The sequence below is a fragment of the Crocodylus siamensis genome, chromosome 1, assembly GCF_052110815.1.
Source record: "Crocodylus siamensis isolate JL-2025a chromosome 1, ASM5211081v1, whole genome shotgun sequence".
Classification (NCBI taxonomy): domain Eukaryota; kingdom Metazoa; phylum Chordata; order Crocodylia; family Crocodylidae; genus Crocodylus; species Crocodylus siamensis.
The window spans coordinates 377,878,744-377,900,320 of NC_143395.1; the positions used below are offsets into that span (position 1 = coordinate 377,878,744).

The following is a 21,577-nucleotide window of genomic DNA, read 5'->3' on the forward strand; positions in this document are numbered from 1 at the left end:
AAACAGACGGTGAAATTTTGCACAGCCCTACTGGAGAGGGTCTATGGCACCTTTTACGTGCTCTAGTCAAGAGAGTTTGTATATTTTGTAGCACTACAAAAATAACATTTGCTTGGTTCTACCCCTGCCTTTGAAACAGCATGCCTACTGCTTGCTGGGTAACCATATATAATATTTCCATAGTTAGCCTGTAATAGTGTTTTCCTCAGCCTTGCAGAAGGCTGACCACTCACAACTGTAACTGAAGTCATCTGGTGTTCTCTTAACCATGGAAATTCTTGTAACAGATAAGTGGCCTGAAAAAATCAGGCCCCCAGTGTCTCAAGTTCAAAGAGAAAACACCTCCTCGCTGTTCCAGATGCAAGTCACGCCACAGCTAAGAGAAGCAAGACTAAAGCTTTTAAGGTATACCATATTTACACGAATCCAAGACGAGGTTTCCCCCCATTCATTTAAAATGGGAGGAAAAAGCTGCTCATCTTGGATTTGAGTACATGGGGGGAAGTGGTAGGGAATAAGCAGGCTGCAGCTTTGACTCCAGCCCCAACGTGGGCTTGGGGGTGGAGCTGAAGTTGCAACTGCTACCCATCTTCCACAACTTGTGCCTTCCCCCCGTCTTCCTGGTCATACTCCACTGCCTACCCCACCCCTACCCTCACCTTCCTGGCCACATTTAGCAGCCTGCCCCCTCCCCCCCCACCTCCACTACCATTTACCCTCAAACTCACTATAGGAGCACATGGTCAAGTCTGGCCTGCACCACAGTACATAGCAGGTCCCAAGCTACCACCGCTGCCTGGCCAGGTAGGAGCCAGTGACGATGAGCTCCATGCTCTAGACTGGAACAGAGGCAGAACTGGAGGGTAAGCAGGAGGGAGGAGAGGGGGCAGACATCACAGGGGGCAGATGGTGGTGGGGGGCAACTGGTGGGAATGACAGATGCCAGGAGGTGCAGTCAGCAGGGGAAGGGAAGGTGGCAGGGGCCAGGCCACTTGATTCCCCTACCATCTACCCCCATACTGCTGCTTGCTCCACTGCAGCATGGAGAGAAAGAGGGTAGACACAAATTTAAGATAATAATAAGATATTATACAAGGAAAATTAATAAGTTTACACATTTTCCATGTATAAAGTGTAATTATGGCAGCCATCTTAAATTCAAAATCATCTTGGATTCACATAAATATGGTACATGTCCCACAGCTAAAATAATTCCTCCTTACATAATTTCTCCAGAATAAGGGATAAGCATAAAATAATAAATGAACAGAGAGCAAAAACTAGTTTTCATCTAATTACTTTTCTGAGGGCTGCACTCAAATGGCTTGAAAGCTGCATGTAACTTGTGAGCTGTGGTTTAGTCACCTCTACTTTATGTAGAAAAAAAGGCACAAAAAACACAGGAGAGAGGAGGTAAGCTGTAGTTACAACTGACATCTCTGATAGACAACAAGAAATTATAAAGAGACAAGAACAGACCAGTTGCAAGGAGCTGATAATTTTGCACGAACCTATATGGTTACATATAAAATGTGTGGCATATATAGTTCCTGACCTGTCTGGACAGAAAGACTGCAGAGCAGTTATAAGATTTATACATCAAACAAGCATCCAGCACATTTTAAGATCATATTGGCTCACACCTCAACTACTCAGATACAGCCATTATATGAATAAAAAAGCAAGGCTCAGCTTCCCAAAGTATACATTTGCCAATTTTAATTCATAACATGCTAATAAAAGTAATGACATCTTCAATATGAACCCTTACTACTATGAGCTATGAGGCTATTAAACCTCACTGAAGTAAGGAATGACTGGGTTTTTTTCATTAATTACGGAATGTGTAAATGAACTGTCCCCAGAAATGTAAGGAAACAACGTGTTTTCTTAGAGCTGATGCTTACTGAATATTGGAAAGAATAATGCATAGTATTAAGAATGCTTTGTATCAACAGAAGTCTAAGATTTACATTAAAAAGAAAATAAAGATTTTATATAGAACACAATTATACAAGGCCTAATTGAAAAGCCGTGAATGAATACAGCATGACAGAAAAAAGACCAATGCAGTTGTAAACCAGAAGTGTTCCATCTGGAAAGACAAAGAAGAGTACTGATTACAGAAAATATTAAGGGAAATAAAGATTAAGGAATAGGAAGTAGCTAATGAAGAAAATAGTTTATGAAGAAAGAATAAAATAAAAGGACCTATTGAGGCCTATGTCAATTAGATTATGGGAACTACAAGAACAAATTGTAAAATCTCTGACAACTGACAGGATGTGGATATACTGAAATAACTATTGTGACGGAATGAAATTAATAGTGCAGCTCCCTGTGGACTAGTCTTGGGATGAACCCATTTACTATTTTCATTAATAACCTTGACACAAATGAGTGTGGTAATACAGTGGAAGCACTTTCAGTACTGAGCAGACTGGAGTATCAGGAAGACCTGAATATCCTGAGGTAAAGGAAACTGAAGGAAATTTAAGGTCCTCTATATATGCACTCTAGTGTGGAGGGAGGGAGGGGGAAGCGCTTTAATTAGAGTGGCTCCAAGAGCCACTTTAATTAAAGCACCTACAGCATCACATGAATTCAGTGTCCCACATTTCAAAATGGCAACAGGGGTGTTTTAACTAAAGCTCATTTGATGAACGTTAATTAGAGTGCCCTGTCACCATTTTGAAACGTGGTGATGCTGAATACACACAACACAGAGGCTGCTGGAGCATGCCAATTAGCACACTCCAGTAGACTCACAAAATACTTGATTAATTAGCATGCATCAGAGCAGAGCTCTGTCACATGTATAAGTGTCCAAACAGTACAAAATGTAATGTCATACAGTTAGAGACTAACAAGAATAACTGCCATTAGCAGGGGGCTCATGAGATTTATCAGGTGAGGTATTTCCAGTACAGATGTGGAAATATCAGCGTCATTACACAGGCAGTTTTCTGGCAAGCTGCACACAACTCTGTGTACCTATGGTTAAGAAAGACCAATTCAAATCTGAACAATTGTACAGAGGGGCTATATCAAGGGGAATGGATGACCTACTGATATTTTACGGGAGATTGTGACAGCTGGCTAGCTTGTTTAGCACAGTGAAATGAAATGGGCCCTGTTTAGCCCAGTGAAATGCAACAGGATCTGATTACTCTCCTATATATGAATTAGATGGGTAAACACCAGAGAGGGAGACCCATTGGGACAATGTTGGCACAAGGACAGGTAGGTATAAAATAGCCAGGAATTACATTTAGGCCAGAAATCAAGTGGGTCATATCATTACAACAATGGAGCTCCAGAACAGCTGCCCAATAGGGGTAAAGGAATGAAACAATCTACCTAGCTTTAACAGAAAAATAACCCTGAAAAATCTATATTATTTAGCCTCTAACTTATTAATATTTCAATACATATACGTTTTTCTTACACCTTTCACCAAAACAGAACATGGCTTACCTCATGTTTTAAATCTATTGTAAAGTCTGACTTGAGCGGTTCACTTTTCAGCCTCTTCGCAAGCCTGCAAAATGAGAGTGAAATTTAGTCTCTTCTGAAAGGAGAAACAAGAGAAATTAAGGAAGGTGGCAACTGATATTTTTATTCAACCGTCAGATTCACTATGCTTACACAATGCCAAAGTATTTTCTAGAGGCCTCTAAATGAAGACCATTTAATTTACAATAGTAAATTTACAAACAATTTAGGACTGTACTAAGTACAATGCCCAAATATGCAACAAATTAAATTTCTTTTAAAACAGTAACATTCAAAGTTACTGTGCCTGCAAAATTTAAATAAGTCACCTATTAATTTTAGGCTGGAGGTTGGTTTGGGGTTTGTTTGGTTTTTTTTGACTGTCCTCTGCAAACTTTCCCATCTCGAGATTTACTGGATCCAGGGGGCCCTAGCAGATGTTATATTTATAGTACAACTGAGGTCTCAGACTGAGCCTGGGGCTCTCCGGTATTGGGAAACGGCTGCTGCCTATCCAATCCCCAGGACTGAGCTGAAGACAGCCCCAAAACCTAATTTTACCACAGCAGTCATGTAACTGGAATCTGAGAAATTTAATGTCCTATCCCAGAAATGGTGCATCTTGCCATGCACGTTGTTCATGGCAGGATATGTGATTTCTGGGATGGTGCATAAAATTCCTCAGCCTTCAACTGCACCATTATATTAACATCTGCTAGGGGCTAGAGGCTATTCATATGAACAAAGCTGAAATGGAAAGTAAATACCTGGATAGATTCTTAGTACTCCTATAAATCTCAATATTTCTTGCCCAAGAAAAAATCCTCAGAATAAACGGACCAAAAATCTAGCATCAGCTGATTAAAAGCAATTTTGTGCTTGCAGCTACCTGATGAACAGACACCTCCCGTTTAGTCTGTATGTAAAACTTGTGAAGTGTGATGCACCTTTTGGTACTAACAATATATATTCTTGTATAGTATAAATATAAAAGTACACACACACACACACACGCGCGCGCATATTATATCTATACAAACACACACATGCATCCATACATATACAAACACCTGCGTGTGTTTTTATATTTATACACACACACTTTTATATTTATATACTATACAAGAATACACACGGTTAGTATCAAAAAGATGCATAAGATTTCACAATGTTTTTAGCTGAGATTCTATACCATAAAGTACATAATGAGAATCCAAAGTTAAATACAGAATGATATTTTTGTATAAGTCTTTGTTTATAGGCTCGGCAGTGCTACGCTGGCTAGCACCACAGACAAAAGGGACTTGGGGATCATGACTGACCACAAAATAAACATGAGGCTTCAATGTGATGCTGTGGCTAGTAAAGCAACCAAAACGCTGGCTTGCATCCAAAGATGCTTCTCAAGCAAATCCCAGGACACCATTCGCCCATTGTACTCGGTCTTGGTGAGGCCGCAGCTAGAGTACTGTGTCCAGTTTTGGGCTCCACAATTAAAAAAGGATGTGGAGAAGCTTGAGAGAGTGCAGACAACAGTCACGCACAAGATCAGAGATCAGGAAAATAGACCTTATGATGAGAGGTTGAGAGCCATGGAACTCTTCAGCCTGGGAAAGTGCAGGCTATGGGGTGATCTGGTGGCCACCTACAAGTTCTTCAGGGCTGCTCACCAGGATCTGGAGGAACGTTTGTTCACCAGAGCACCCCAGGGAATGACAAGGTCGAAAGGTCAGAAACTCCTCCATGACCGTTTCAGGCTGGTATAAGTAAGAATTTCTTTATGGCCTGAGCCCCCAAGGTTTGGAATAGACTGGAGGTGGTTCAAGCACCTACTCTGAACGCCTTAAAGAAACATTTGGATTTTTATCTTGCTGGTATCCTTTGATGATCCTCCGGGTCCCTTCCAGCTCTACAGCCCTACTGTCTATGAATCCATTATCATCAAAATCATCTGTGCATATGCATCACCTTTGTGCTTTGGCATATGACTCAGGGAAGGAAAGGTCTTTATAAATAATTATCTGACTGGAGGGATAAGTTAGCTTGGATACTGATAACCAGGGATGCAGGTTCTCTCTGTTAAAAATCCCAAATTCTCTAATTAAAAACCCCCATATCTGCATTTTTTTCTGCGATTAAAATGAAATGCCACTTTATGTATGCGTGCATGCATGCATGCATGTACGTACAATGTTTTGCTGATATATTTACATTTTTAAAGCAATTTGGAAGCCTACCAATGCCTCAATCATTATAATGAAATTAATTCTAAATATCTATATATTTTGGTGTTTGATTTTTGGTTTTATCATGGAAAAATCAGAACTCCCTCTGCCCCCTTCACTCATCAGGACATGGGTACAGCTGTGGCTGTCCCCCCTGCTGCTTTGTAGCATTAAGCAGCACTGATATGCTATTGCCCCTCACTCCCAGGCCAAACCCCAGCCCCAGATCTGCTAACGCTCCTCACTCCCAACCCGCAGCTGCTGCCTATCCCCCACTTGCACCGTACTCACAGAAGCTCCTCCCTGCACCAGGATGTAGGTACAACTGCAGCTGCCCCCCCACATTGCTTTGTGGTGCTGATCAGCCTTGATATGCCAATGCCTTCACTTCCAAGCCACAGCCCCCCAGCTCTGCCAATGCCACTCACTCCTGACCCACAGCCCCTCACCACTGCCCCCCCGCTCCCTCCCTCCTGGCAGCAACTCTCCCCTCCCGTACCAGGACATGGGTCTAGCTGTGGCTGTCGCCCCTGCTGCTTTGTGATTCTGAGCAGTGCCACCCCCCTCCCCACATGGCCCAAGCTGCCCATCTGCTCACTCCTGTCCTGCCCCTCGGCAGCCCTACTTGTTCTCCCCACTGTCCTCCCTTCTCCCACAGCCCTGGCAGCATCACCCCCTCTGTCCTGCCCCTAGCACCGTGACCTACACCTAACTCACATGGCCCCCAGCAGCCCTGCTGGTGCCCCTCATTGCTGACTCACAGCCCCCTGCCCTGGCCATCCCTCCCAGAAGGGGTCCCCAGCTGCCCCTGCCCCAGACCCCAGGCCCTACTTGCCCCAAAGGCTGCACGAAGCAAAGTGAATCTGAGCCAGCCGTGGCTGATCTCAGATTCTCAGGAACCATTCCTTGCCCCTTCCCCTCCAGACAGGGCTTAGGGTTTTGTGCCCTTTTTGTATGCAGCTTGCTGCAGGCTGAAATTCTGCCAGCCTACAGGGAGCTGTTTATAAAATGGAAAATCCACATTTTTCCCCTTTAAAGGGGGAAAATCTGCATTTTTCCACAGGAAATAGAAAATCTGGATCCCTGCTGATAACAGTGCTACTGCAGCAGAACAGACCTCAGCACAAGCTGTAAAACTTGTCTAAGAACCCAAAGGAAACCCTGGGCAGCTAGATCATGCTGAACTCTGTGCTGCCAGGGATATACTGCTCACAGTACTTGAGCTAGATAATTCAAAGCTAGCTCAGGTATGTCTATACAAGCTACAGACTGACCTCTGCCTACTGCATTACAGGCATACCATTAATGTTATATAAAACACTCATCTTGGAACAATCGTAACCCTTGAAAACAATACTTCTTAGAGTTTCATATACTAGCTTTTTCAACAATGTTGAAGGTGTATGTAATTAAGGATCAATATGCGATTCTAGAAAAGATCATAAATACAATTCTTACTTGTTTACAAGTGGAAGGCTGAGGGCCCAGCCAGCAGCAAAATCTGGAAATTTAAAGACTGTAGGATTTTCAGCAAAGGCATAATGGTGAATTATTGTAGATTCTTCATCATATAATGCTTTTCCTAAAAACCATTCCTGAAAAGAGATAGGGGAGATATAATTTCTGTCCATCTACTATACTGTTTTAATAAAAGAAAACTAAAAAAATAAAACACTCATGCTGAATACAAAGAACCTGGAAAACCAAAGGGGAAAAGTGTAACGTTTATATTAAGCTACTAAAATTTCATTTGTTTGCATATGGCAAGGGCAAGAAACAGGAGCAAGAGAGTGGACACAAAAATGGCAGATGTACTTCAAATGTCAACAAGTACAAGGTAATGCACATGGGGAAAAATAACTGGAATTGATATGTAACAGTGCTGAGTTCTGATCTCACTGTTATGACTCAGGATACAGGCCTTAGAGTCATTGTAGATAGTTCTCTAAAAACATCAGCTCATTGTGCAACAGCAACCAAAAAACCTAATAAAATACTGGGTATCATTGAGAAAGAAACTGAAAACAGAACAGAAAATATCACCATGCAATTATACAGCTCCATAGCATGCCCACATCTTGAATAGTATGTACAGTTCAGGTCTCTACATCTCAAAAGGATATAGAAGAACTAGAAAAAGTACAAAGAAAGACAACTCAAATGATCAGGAGTATGGAGCAGTTGCCATACCAGGAGAGACTATAAAGGCTAGGGCTCTGCAGTTTGGAAAGAAGGCTGAAGGGGAATATGACAGAAGTCTATAAAATCATGAAGGGATCAGGTGAACTTGGAACTGCTATTCATCAGTCCCAAAATAATAGAACTTGGGGACACTGAATGAAAATAATAAGACACAGGTTAGAGAAAGTATATTTTTAGATAGGCAAGGTTCTTAGATGGCACATATTTAACCTGTGGACCTTATCACAAGAAGTTGTAGAGGCAGCCAGTACATCCAGCTCAGTAAAGGGACTAGACAAATTCATGGATGATAGAACTTTTAATAAATATTCAATAGACCAGTAGGAGATATTTCCTCTGGCATCCCTAAACCAAGATGGTGAATACCAGGAAGGGTAATCAACAAAGCAAAGATAATTCCTGATTGGAGGCCTGTAGGGAAGTACCAACAAGGAAACGCTAAGGGACCTTAAACCTCTTCAGCCTCTCCAAGAGAAGGCTGAGAGGGGATCTTGTGGCAGCATACAAATTAATAATGGGAGAGCAACATGAAATAGGCAATGATCTGTTTACCAGGGCACCCCCTGGAACAACAAGGAACAATGGCCATAAGCTACTGGAGAGTAGGTTTAAACTGGGCATTAGAGAAAAGTTCTTCATGGTCAGGGTTGCCAGGATCTGGAAAGGGCTTCCAAGGGAGGTGGTGCTTGCCCCATCCTTGGGGGTCTTCAAGAGGAGACTGGACAGGCACCTAGCTGGGATCACATGATCCCAAGTTTGGAGACCCTTTTCTTGTCTGTCAGGGCCAGGGGGTCAGACTAGATGGCCCACTGACATCCCTTCCGACCCTAGAATCTATGAAATTCTAACTATAACTGGTTCAATGCTCTTACTCGAAAGCATCCATTCCTGTCGCTGTCAGAACAGTGGGGCTAGAAGGATCATTTGTCTGACCCAATATGGCACTTCTTATGTTCTTATGGCCCCCTCTACACATGCGGGTAAAGGTGCAATGATATTTAATAAAGGATCCACACAATCGTGTCTCCTGCCGTGGGACACTGGGGCCCCCTCAGTTGAGGAGTTCCCAGCGGTAGGGACACCCCATGCACCCATGAGGCTAGGGGAATGCACCCCCAAGCCTAGAGAACTGCAGCAGCCTTGATCCCCCACGTCCAGGTTTCATGCACCCCTGAGTCCAGGAGATCATGGCTGCCTCAATCCCTGGGGTCCAGGGGTTTCATGCTGGGCATGATGCACTCCTGTAGCTGAGAGACCTGTCAGCTGATGTGGCTCCCAGCTGCAGGGAAAACTACAACACATGTAGATTAAAGCTCAATAGCAACCACCTAAAGTTAATACACATTTTCAAACTCTTAACTTTATAGCTGGTTAGGGCTTTTTACTATGTGATAATTACTTTGCACATGTAGCTGGTCTTAAAATAATTGTACAATTAACCAGTTAATTGTGCAATACTTCTGCTGTGTAGAAAGGGCCCAAGAGAGTGTTCAGTACATTGTGTACCTCCAAACCATCATTTCCCTTGAACCTTGCACCATACCACCCCCCACCCTACAACACCTTTCACTGGAGGAGAGCCAAATAAGTGAATTACTACTTTGAACATTGATAAGAAGGAAACTCATGCAAAATGTTCTTCCTTCCTTTGGAAGCTCAATCGCATCCAATTTGGAATTCATGCCAATTCACCTTCAGTTACTTTTTACCAGAGATACTGAGAGGTCAATAGATTAAGTGCCAGACTCCCTCAAAAACAATACATAGGTGACAACAAGCAGTTTGTTCTCAGTTTTGTATGCATCACACAGAAGAGAATTAGAAATTGCGAAAAACATGAGAGGGCTGCTCATGATACAAAATTTATAACTGCCATATTTTCTCCCATACCACACATCTTGCTTTTGGAAGGCAAAACAGAAAAAAACAATTTTTTTTTTAGAGTCATAGCCTGGAGCTGGCTCTTTCATACAGGTAGTGCTACGCAATGGCTCCTAGCTTCTTTCTGGGACAGTAAACAGGAAAGAGAAAGTCCAGTGTTAACCTTTTCACAGCTGCTCTCAAATTAGCTGGGACATTCTCTCTCCTGCTTGCAGTACCAGAAAGAAGCTAGCAGCCGTCTTGAAGCTGTGACTCTCCATGCTTCTATTCTAGTCAAAAGAAATAAGCTTCCTTGTTTAAGACATGCACCCTGATTTTAGAGAAAAAGGTGTGCATCATGTACAAGTAAACAGGATCTCTCAATTGTGTCAGAAAATATTTGAAGGAGCTTAAATACTGTTTAGATCCATTCTAAATAAAGATTGAGACCTCTCACATAGGTAAAATTAGATACATGTCTAAAATAACTAAGGGAGAAAAGTATCGATTTCCACAGCTGTGGATACAGTGCACTATTAGGAACATTTGGACCACATCAGTGACTATATAAAAGCTTTCAAATGGGAGGTAATAGTCCTACAGCAGAGCTTCACAGACCACACTATTTGGCTTCTGGCAGGTTACAGCAACAAACAGAAACTTGTCAGCGTTCCTCAGGACTCCAAGGCAGGTTAATTATTTCATCTTTACATATAAAATGTCACATTCGTTTTAGTTATTATGCCAGCCGAATTAGGGATTGTCAGTATGCCATTCTAAATCCAATTTTACATGGAATTAAAACCTACGTGAAAATAAAAAAATGTTGCCTCCTCAAATTAAGATAGTGATAGGCAAGGATTTTTGTGGGAGATACCTTTTATTGAACTGACTCCATAGTTAGGATAGATTTAGATAAGCTTCTGAATGCAGTGCATTCTTCTTCAAGTCTCCTGAAATAAAGTTTTTCTATTGTCTAGAAAGTATAGGGCAAAGAAGAAAAAATTTGTTTGTGTTTTCCCTCCTCAAAAATTCAGAAAGAAAGGAGAACACCAACACAGTACTACAATCAAAACATTCAGTAGACACAAGACAGCACTATACTACTTAACATAAGGTATGGTAATTTATTTTCATTAACGCATTCTTTTTGTCTATATTTTTAAAGTGAAATATTGCATGAACATTTAACCAGGAAACAGCAACCTCAAGAGGTCCCTCATTTTCAGCAGCCATCTGTACAAGCCCATATGGAAAATCTCGTAACTCTAGCTCCCATAATCACTTTATTTTCGGACAAGTGAAGCGTGCTCATTCAGCTGACTCCCTAGTCAAGCCAGCTCCTCAGAACAACTCAAGATGAAAGTCTTAATAGGCTCACCATTGCAGCCGGTAGAGTTCCTAGTATCTTCTGTGGTTTTAGGCTCTAATTGCTATTCCCATAAAACCACACACAAACCCACTTCTAATTTTTTCTACCTTCAGTAACAACAGCATCCACTGGAAAGACTTTTAAGCAGAAAAAATAATTGAAAGAGTAAAAGGACACATAAAAATGCAAATTCTTGTGTACAAAAATACTCTATAACTGGTTAAAATGAAGGAATATACAACTTCCACAGTCTAGATTTAGCGCCTTGAAGGTTGAACAATTTTGATGTTATATGCATCTATACCATCTGAAAACTAGTTTCAGCACAAATCTGAATTTTCATATTATAGCAGTACTGGGAGATTAGTCAGATGTGGGACCCCAACATGCTAAAAATATATATAAAAAACTGTCCTTATTCCAATTTTGTATGTTAATTTCTACACTAAAGTATTCTCTGAAAATTATTTCCTGGGACTCCTGGGGTATAAAAACATATATAGTTTTCCTTCTCTATAAAAAGCAGACAATTATACCCAATGATACAACCTCTCTCACAATATTATGTCATCAATATTAATCTACAAATCAACAGCTACAAGCCTATCCAAGGTTACAGCTGATATTCTGTTCTCAGATTTGCTGTCACATTAAAGTATTATCCCACATATTTATACCAGGCCATAGGTATGCACTGGCTTTACAAAAACAAAAAAATGCAATTATCCATATCCCAGGGAACTTACTGCAGGGGTACTTAGTGTTATAGTACAAGACATCTTACAGATATGAGACTTCTCCTACTACAATAAACAGTGGAGTAAGTTAAGAATACAGGAACAATTTTAAATTCAGAAATTTTCCTAGAACAAACTATGTTAAAGATGACCTGTAAAACTACTGATTAAACTGCTTAAGGTCTCAAACTAGAAGCAAAACGTGTGTGCAGATTTAGAATCTGCAAGTAGATTTTAAAATAATTTAAAGTCAATTAACCCTGCAGCACTTGTCATTGGCATTCCATTGATATAAAGATGATGGCCTCCAGTAAACAGGGGAGCCTTCAGCCAGAGGAGGCCAAGTTGAGATCTGCATACAGGTAGTCCTCAGAGTTATGACAATTGGTTCCTGAAAACCGCATTTTAAGTCAAAACGTTGCAACTGGGAACCAATTTTCCCCATACGGAACAATGCTATAAATCGGGGATCAGTTCCTGAGCCATGGCCCAATATCCTATTTTCACCAAAAATAACCCAAAATTCTGTACTCAATCAATTATAGATGAGTAATATTAATTAATGTATTTATATTGTAAATAGCAGTCATTGGTTTGGAAGGACTTCTTTGAGGTGACTTTGCTGGACTTTTTGAAAGGCTCTTGGCTGGAGGCTTTTCAGGAGTCTTGTCTGCTTTCTTAAAGAAAGTGTCCAAGGAAGTTTGGACAGCTGTTCTCCAGGGAGACACAGAGAACTTGTTTGCTGGCGTGGCATCACATCGGATCAAGCATTGTAAAGTCGAAACCGATGCTAGAAACAGGATGTCAATTTATAAACATTGTGAGTGCAAAATGTAACTCGAAATGTTGTTAGTCAAGGACTGCATTAAACTGCAAATGTGGCAAATAGTTCCAGGAAGAACAAGTAGATCCAGGTGATGTTAGGTCACAGCTCTTTCCCTCTGTCTCTCATCTATCCGCCTCCATAGCAAGGCAGGTTTGCTCAGCATGCCTTGTCATATGTCACGATACTACTGAGGGATGATTCAGTGCTTACAGCTCCCAGATACTGATGTTAATATCACATTTTTTCACATTGGTCTTTGAAGTATCCTTGAGTCTCTTTGTTTGCCTGCCTCAAAAGCTATGATCACTAGCTAACTAGAAATACAGGACCTGTTTCGGGAGCTGGTTGTCAGGCATCTCTATTACATGTCCGGTCCAATGGAGCCGATGCTATATAATCATGGCTTCAATGTTGGTGGTGTTTGTGATGAAAGGAATTTTTAGTCCACTGGACAACTCCCCTGCCCGAGTTGTTATAGTTGTCATTTGAGTATGTAAGATGTTCTACAGACAAGGTTCTTTGGGTAGAATTAATATCTTTTATTAGACCAACGCAAATAGTCAGGAAAAAATTCTTCTTTACAAGCTTTTGGGCACAAACACCCTTTGTCAGGCAGAGGAAGCATCTGCAGTTGGTCTGTGCTCTTCCTGGATCTTCTACTGCACATGCGTAGTAGTCAGTTCAGGTAAAATTATTTTAGTAAGAGTGAGCTCTTGTCCTTTGCTGACATAAGTGACCAAGTTTTGCTGTGAAGCATGTGTAGTGGCTAGTATCCACCTGTTGAGTGCTGAGTGCAAGGTATGATGCTGTGTGCAAGTGTAGTAGAACATGTGCACAGGCATTTGATTGGATAGGATGTGGTATAAAAGTGAGTGTTTGATACAAAGTCTGATGATAGGAATTGTTGCAAACTGCATGAGGCAAGTGAGAATTTCACTAGACAGTATATGGTCTGAGTATGTGCTTGATACAAAACTTGGTGATGAACAGGCTGGAGTGTGAAGTGATTGGATGAGTAAGATGAAGTGATTTGGGGGTATAAGAGTCTGACCTTAGCCTGTGTTGAAGAAGGAGGGGGTTACTGCTCCAGGGAGAAAGATTCTGATCCATGAGCTGTGCTGATTCTGTTACAGTCCTGGGTGGTAATGAAGCGAGTGAGCTCTTGGAGAATCTAACTTGGACATAGTTCTTCTCTAATCAAACCCTTGGTAAATTTTTCTGCATGATGTTCCTAGAGCCACAGAAATAACAGCTTGTGGTAAACACTAATACCACGATGGAGGTCTTAGTCTCTGCTTTCTGTTGATCAAGCCCAGATAAATGAAGTTAAGGATCAGGATGGCAGGCGGGGTAGTGTACATTTGTGTGATAGTCTGAGTGAAGTATTTAGCTGAGTGATTTGATGCGACTATAAAAACATCCGGTGTATGTAAGCTCTGTAATAGCTGACCATTTGAGAAAGAAGAAACTGTTTTGCATGAGAGAGGGAGTATGAATTTGTGTATCTGTGGGCCAGTGGCTAGAGTTGTGAAACAATGCCAACTTACCTCTGTTCCTAGAATGAAAATTGCTGCATGACTCTGGTATATGTTAATATAACTTTTTCCTTTACTGTTCTATCCTGTTTATAATTTATATTTAATTATATCTAATAATATATACTTACATTTGGTTTAATATATTTCTGTGCATGCATTTATTTTGTGAACAGTCTCATATAAAACCCAGCAGATATCCAGCCTCAGTTTTAACTCTTATGTTATCTGGTTAAAACTTACAGCTCTTAAAAATTTTGCCCAAGTATTTTAATTAGATTCCTGCCCACCCTGATATCAATTCATCTGTGACTTTAGTTACAATATTGATGGGTTAACACTTGCTTAAGCCAAAATCCTGGCATTTATTCTTCTGTCCTCCCAGTTGATATGGAGGATTTTCCAAAGACATCATTAATAGCAATGTTTCAAAGCTTTCAGGTGTTTCTGATATGTTAAAATCACAGAACCATAGAAAAATCAGGGTTGGAAGGGATCCCAGGAGGTCATCTGATCCAAGCCCTGCTCAAACCAGGACCAGCCTCAACTAGATCAGTCAAGCCTTTGCCTAGCTGGGTCTTAAAAACCTCCAAGGATGGAGATTCCACAACCTCTCTGGGTAACTTGGTTCCAGTGACTTACTATTCTCCTTGTGAGACAGTTTTTCCTAATACCTAACTAAACTTCCCCTGCTGCAACTTGAGACCTCTGCTCCTTGTTCTGCCATCTGCCACCACTGAGAACAATCTAGCTCCATTCTCCTCGGAACCACCCTTCAGGTAGTTGAAGGCTGCTATTAAATCTGCTCTTCATCTTCTCTTCTGCAGACAAAATAAACCCAGTGTCATCAGCCTCTCCTCAGAAGTCACATACACCAGCCCACTAAACATTTTTGTTGTCCTCCACTGGATTCTCTCCAATTTGTCCACAACCTTCCTGTAGTGAGGGGCTCAAAACTGGACACAGTACCCTAGATGTGGCCCCACCAATGCCAAGGGAAGAATCACTTCCCTCCCTCTGCTGGCAACAATCCTACTAATGCCTCCCACTAGGCTGTTAGCATTCTTCCCAACAAGGGCACACTATTGGCTTATATTCATTTTATAATCCACTGTAAGGCCCACGTCCTTTTCTGCAGAGTGGCCTGCTGAGCCAATCAGCCCCCAGCCTGTACTGGTGCATAGCATAGTTCTGTCCTAAGTGCAGGACTTTGCACTTGTCCTCAATGGATGCTGGAGAATTCAACCATAGATACTCTGAGGGACCTGGGAGCTAAAAGTCACTTTTTTTTTTTGGGGGGGGGGGAGCAGAAGGGAAGGGGAGCTTAGGAGAAGAGTAGGGAAGGCTGCTAGAGGTCACAAACTGGATTATGAGGAAGCACTTCTAAAAGTTTGGAGACAGGATTCCCTGCTGTCAAACTACCTCCTTCTCCCATCTACATGCCTCTCACAGTCTGTCTCCAACTGCAGTTTTTAACTGAATTCTCAAGCCAGAAACCAGTAAACCTTGGTAGAGAGAACATGGGAGTTGAGGCCAGAAAAGAACTGCCATGGAGACCAGGGGCAAGTAGGCACAGGAAGTTAAATCTGAAAAAAAGTGACCCAGAAGAGGAAGATTAAGTTGTTTATGGCAGTGATGTTAGTTTGTGCAAGATACTATGGTTTATAGGCAGTTATATAATGATTATTACCAAAACAGGGAAAGGGTGAAGAATGAATAGGAAGAAAGCTGGTGCATGATGAAGACTGGTGGGAAGTGGCTAGAACAAAAAATGCTTACCTTGTACAGGAAGTCAGTGTGTAACACTGGTGAGTGCATCTGTTTTTGCTAATAAAAAATTAACATTAAAATGAAGTGTTCCGCCCCATATCATCCAAATTGGGGGGGGGGGGGAAAAAAATCACCAGAGGACTGAGACTGATCAAGACTGAAATTTTGGAGGAGCCATGGTGGCATCCTTGATCACGTATATTTTTTAGGATTTTTTTTAACAGATATTATCAACATGTTAAAACTACACTGAGAAAAATTCTATTCTAATCCAACACATAAAACTACGTAGTTGATAGATTATTGACTCACTGTACAAAGAATCAGTTACTGTATAGGCCATCCTACCAAGGGTACCTATTATTTTGCTTTTCTATTCAACAGAAAAGCAAAACACATCTTATTTTCCTTTCAATACCAGCTGAAACTCAACTTATTGTGATAGTGGAATTTAATACATTATACCAAAAAGATATATCCCATCAATAAGCATACAAAACAAAAACCTTTATCAATTCTTAAACTGTTAAATGTGCACAGAGTGCTTTTGAAACAGAAACAACCTATTCACATTTTGAAAATACCTGAAAGATGTTTAGATATTGTGGAGCTATAAGAGTAAAACCAAAAAAAGAGCAAATAATATCCCTAGAATTACTAAAGTTCTCATTTTAAAAATGAATGTGAAAATCTTGCTAAGTTATGTGACTGTAATAGGACTAAATATGCTAAATACATAAAATAAATAAATAAAACGGTAGCAGGGCTTCCCTTCAGTCATTGCTTAAAGTAACAGAAAATAGACAAGACTTATTTCTGCCAGTCCCAAGTAATACAAAGCACAGGTTTTTTTAGCCAAGTCAAAGTGAAGATATCAGGATGTGTTTTCTTCAATAAATTCCCCAAATACCAGAAAAAAAAACACAGAGTAACTCACGACTCCTATCAATCACAACGCCATTAAAATTAACAGTTTTTCCTTTATGGGCTTGGTTGTATTCCTTTGTTCTACAAATCTCCTAATCCTCATTTTTCTTCCATGGGTAAGAAAGATTTTGTTCCTCTCCTAGACTGCCTATAGACATGCTCAGGGGTAGGTTGGGGGTAGGGGCATTTTAATTACAGCAGTTCCTGGAGACTCACTCTGATTAAAAATGTCTCACCATCATGTGTATTAAGTGTCCCATTTCAAAATGGTTGCAGGGATGCTTTAACTAAAGCTCATTCAATGAAACACAAGATGCTTACTACATGTAATAGTGAAGCTTACAGAAGCGTTCTAATTAGAATGCATCGGAGCACATCTATAGGCACCTTAAGGACTAGCCAGCCTAAGAACGTTACACAAAAAAATGTCCTACCAACCAAAGCAAACTGAAGCCCAACTCATCCAGAATTCTGTTTGGCAGTGGCCAGTGCCAGATGCTTGAGAAAAAGACCAATAAACCCTGAAGTTGGCTGCTGCTTTGTCACCGGGATTCAGCTAGAGAAAACTTCTTTCTAGGTAACTTTCTCCATGGCAGGGAAGACCTACACCTTTATATACAAGCCTCTAAAACCCTTCCCTACTTGAATGTTACACATATAGTTCCTTGTAAAAAAGTCAGATTCCCCCCAACTCACCATTTTGTAAGCTATGAGCCATAAAAGCAATTGTCTAGAAAGGAATCTTTTACAACAGAAACAGACCCATAACTAAAAAAAGCAAAACAAAACAAGTCTACATTCTTAAGTTGGTATTTTATATGAATTAACCTGAACTAGTCTTTCAGGGTTTTTATCCAATATAAAATCTCTTCCAAGCACCCTCAAAAGACAGTTAAATATCCAAATCTGTATTTCACCTTCGACTTGTCAAATCTTCCAAGTGTTTCCAGTAGCTTTAATATTTGTATTCTTGTGTCTTCTTCACAGAAGAAAATCCATGAGGAGTTTCTACCATAGGTAGCAGAGAAGCTAACAAAAGAAAGAGTTTGGTTTACTACAAGATCGGTTTATGAAAAGGATACAAGTCTTATACACCTTATTAACTGGAAGTCAAGAACCCAGCAAGTTGGTGCCACTATCAGTTCATGCTAACACAGGATCACATACTATAACTTATATACAGAGCAACACAAAATGTTCACAGAATCTGCCCTCAGTTCTTGATTATTTGCCTAGAATCCACAGTTTCAACAAGAACCAGGAAGGAATGTGAATGCACAAAGATATTAAATTAAAAGATCTCAGTGTTGGTAAGGCATGGTTCTTTGAGTAGATGCAATATATTTTATTAGACCAACTGAATAGTTAGAAAAAAGTTCTTTGCAAGCTTTCAGGCACAAACACCCTTCTTCAGGCACTGGGAGACTCTATAACCTGCCTGACATCTAACAGACCAGTAACCTCCCTGTTAGCTGACCACTTGTTTCCCTTCACACTTTTCCCTCCCCTCCTATCTCTACCCTTTATCTTCCAAACTTCCACTCATTTGCATCTTCACAGACTTCTTGTTTACTTTAGCTTCCTTTCTGCCTTGGAGAACTCCTAACATCAGAAGAAGGGTGTTTGTGCCCGAAAGCAGGCAAAGAACTCTCCCCCCCAAGTCAGTCTAATAAAAAATATCATGTCTACCCAAAGAATCTTGCCTGCCTATATCCTTAGACCAACACGGCTACAACCAACAACCCAGGACTGGTAAATAACTTTCTTTCAGAGAGCCATGTTGTTGATCTAACACACACAGAACAATAAACAAACGTGAGATTGGTACGTGACAGATTTAGCAAAATCATTCTTACCAACTTACTAACATTCAGCTAATTAACTTACTTACATTCTTACTAACCCCTTGAAACTACACTTCCTTATTTTTCTGTAATTTGGTTGTAAAATGCATAGACTGAAGGGGTTTCCTTTCACTGGGTTTCAGCTAGCTAATCACAATGCATGATCTTTAATCCTGAGGGAGGTTCTTTCCAGTTAGTTTCCAATTCTCCCCAGCTAAGTCCTCTTCTGTGATATAAACAAACAAAGCTACTAGCCAAGAAATGATTCCCTAATTCTAAAATGGATTGATTCTTCATTGTCCTTCCTCTGAAAGTACTTGCTTTCTGGATAGCATACGTCTTGGTTGAACCAAACCACAGGAAAGAAAACAATTATTTGGTCAGGAAATATCTTGTGAGCAACACAAATATCAGAGTTCTTTCTGATCATAAGTAGGAGTGAAAATAAAAGTGTAAAAAATGAACAAATACAGGCAAAAAGGATGACAAAGATACTAGTTGTATTTGATGACAAACCTCATGAGCATGTCTAAGCTCTTGCTTGCCAGATAAATACTCCAGATGCTATCAAATGTTGTGACAATACATAGCTCTTAGACAACTTATGGGAAGAGCACCAGTGGCTGCCTCGTACACTTCTGCCAGATTCCATCTGAAACCTAGCATATTCCTATAAATAAATCCTTGGTTTGGGCTACTTGGGCTACCATGGTCTACTTCCTGCTTCTGTAGGACCTAGTCCTTTTTAGATGTCACAACCTAGAATGCCTCATGCTGGCAAAAAAGATCAGCTCATTGGTCTATCTATCAAACAAACAGGCATTATAAATATACTTTTCTGAGCCATTAATTTTAGTCCAACAAATGCAAGAGAAGTTTGTATAAATTCTGGAAGAGAAAGTTCAGACAGTAAGAGACCACTAAAGACCTGAAGGGGGGGCACTCCAATGCTAAGATCATGAGATCAATATAAAAAAAAAAATAATCTAGAAAGCCAGAGTGGAAGTTCCTTTAAAATGCCTGAATTCCAGAGAGAAATCGGAGGCCTCTCTGGGCACCAGGAGATACTCAGAGAATTGGGGCACAAAACCCTGCTGAAATCCATTCACTAAGCAGGATTTCAATATATTAATGGAGATTACTTTAAACCTGCACCAAGATTTAAAAAAAAAAATCCACAAAAAAACCAAACCATGTCTTCATAATACGCTAAGAGTTTCCTTTCCCCACAACTCAACTCCCTACAATGAGGGCAACTGTTGCTGAAACACATTCAAGTTCATCTGACATGTTCCCTGGTACCAGGAGGCTTGTACCTTGAACAAGAAGTTCTTAAAATAGCAGCTGAAATCACATGAATCAGGAAACAAAAGACCTATGAACTCTACCTTCTAAGGCCATTCAGAGGAAGAATCATTTAGTGGTGGAAGGCTTTAGTCAACACTATAAGTCAAAAGACCTGAGGGAAAGCATTGTCCACAAAAATAAATCAACTGAGAACACATCCTAGCTCCATCTATGTGCCACAGAACTGGCCGGTCTTTTTCCACCTGCCTGCTTTCTCAGCTAACTTGATTTAAACAACATTAAACATAACAAACCTCAGGACATGCATATAACTCTACTCCATTTCTATGCTATATGTTCTGATATCACACTCAATATTTTCTCTGATCATCATTTAGAAGCACATTAGAGGATATGATTACATCTATCATGTACACTTCATTCTCTCATCCATCTTCATCCCAGAGAAGGGTATCTACAGAGAAGTTATTTAAAAAACCCCAATAATAATCTGCAGTGTAACAGTAGCAAAAAAAAAGGTCCCAGATTTATATATTGTACTCTAAGGAAAAAGTGTACTTCCATTTTGTGGTTGTTGCTGGCTCTTTTTTGACTATATTCCACAGACCTGGAATAGCTATGACAAAGTAACCTTTACCTCTGCAGTAGCTAGCTTTATTCTGCCTAAGTGGAACTGCTGGCTGTAATTCTGATTCTGGAGCTTGAAGTCATCTGTTTGTTATTTTGGACCTTGAAGATAATGAGTATTATTACAGTAAGTATCATTTCAAAAAAGATGTGGAGAAGCTTGAGAGGGTGCAGAGGAGAGCCACATGCATGATCAGAGGGCAGGAAAACAGACCTTATGATGAGAAGCTGAGAGCAATGGAGCTATTCAGCCTGGAAAAGCGCAGGCTCAGGGGGTGATCTGGTGGCCACCTATAAGCTTAATCAGGGGTGCACAACAGGATCTGGGAGAATGACTGTTCACCAGAGCCCCCCAAGGGATGACAAAAATCGAACGGTCACGAACTCCTCTGCGACCGGTTTGGGCTAGACATAAAAAAAGCACTTCTTCACTGTCCGAGCCCCCAAGGTTTGGAACAGACTGCTACCTGAGGTGGTTCAAGCGCTCACTTTGAACCGCCTTCAAAACACATTTGGACGCTTATCTTGCTGGGATCCTATAATCCCTGCTGACTTCCTGCCCTTGGGGTGCAGGGCTGGACTCAATGATCCTCTGGGGTCCCTTCCAGTCCAAATGTCTATGAAATTATACTCCTTACATTCCTATAGGGGATTATGTTAACTCATTACATTGCATCTACATCACATCCTCAAGGTAGGGACAATATATTTTATTTGTCAAGTCAAGTGTCAAGCATGTGTGAATTCTGGTATCAACATTAATGACAAAGCACTAAATGATTCCAGGTTTTGGCAATTACATCAAAACCTCTCACTTGCAAGATTTACTCCCCAGACTGGATCTCCCTG

At 40.7% G+C, this 21,577-nt stretch overlaps 1 protein-coding gene across 5 annotated transcripts in view; it reads right to left on the minus strand.

The window, feature by feature from the left end:
* B3GLCT (beta 3-glucosyltransferase) overlaps nt 1-21,577 on the minus strand; it is a 120,408-nt gene that overhangs the window by 41,050 nt on the left and 57,781 nt on the right. For all 5 annotated transcript variants that reach the window (XM_090028067.1, XM_090028031.1, XM_090028039.1 and 2 more), the window contains 3 exons: nt 17,867-17,978; nt 7,179-7,315; nt 3,478-3,541 (listed from right to left, as the gene is read on the minus strand). In XM_090028067.1, coding sequence (XP_089884193.1) covers nt 3,478-3,541; nt 7,179-7,315; nt 17,867-17,978 — 313 coding nt within the window. The remainder of the gene's footprint in view (nt 1-3,477; nt 3,542-7,178; nt 7,316-17,866; nt 17,979-21,577) is intronic.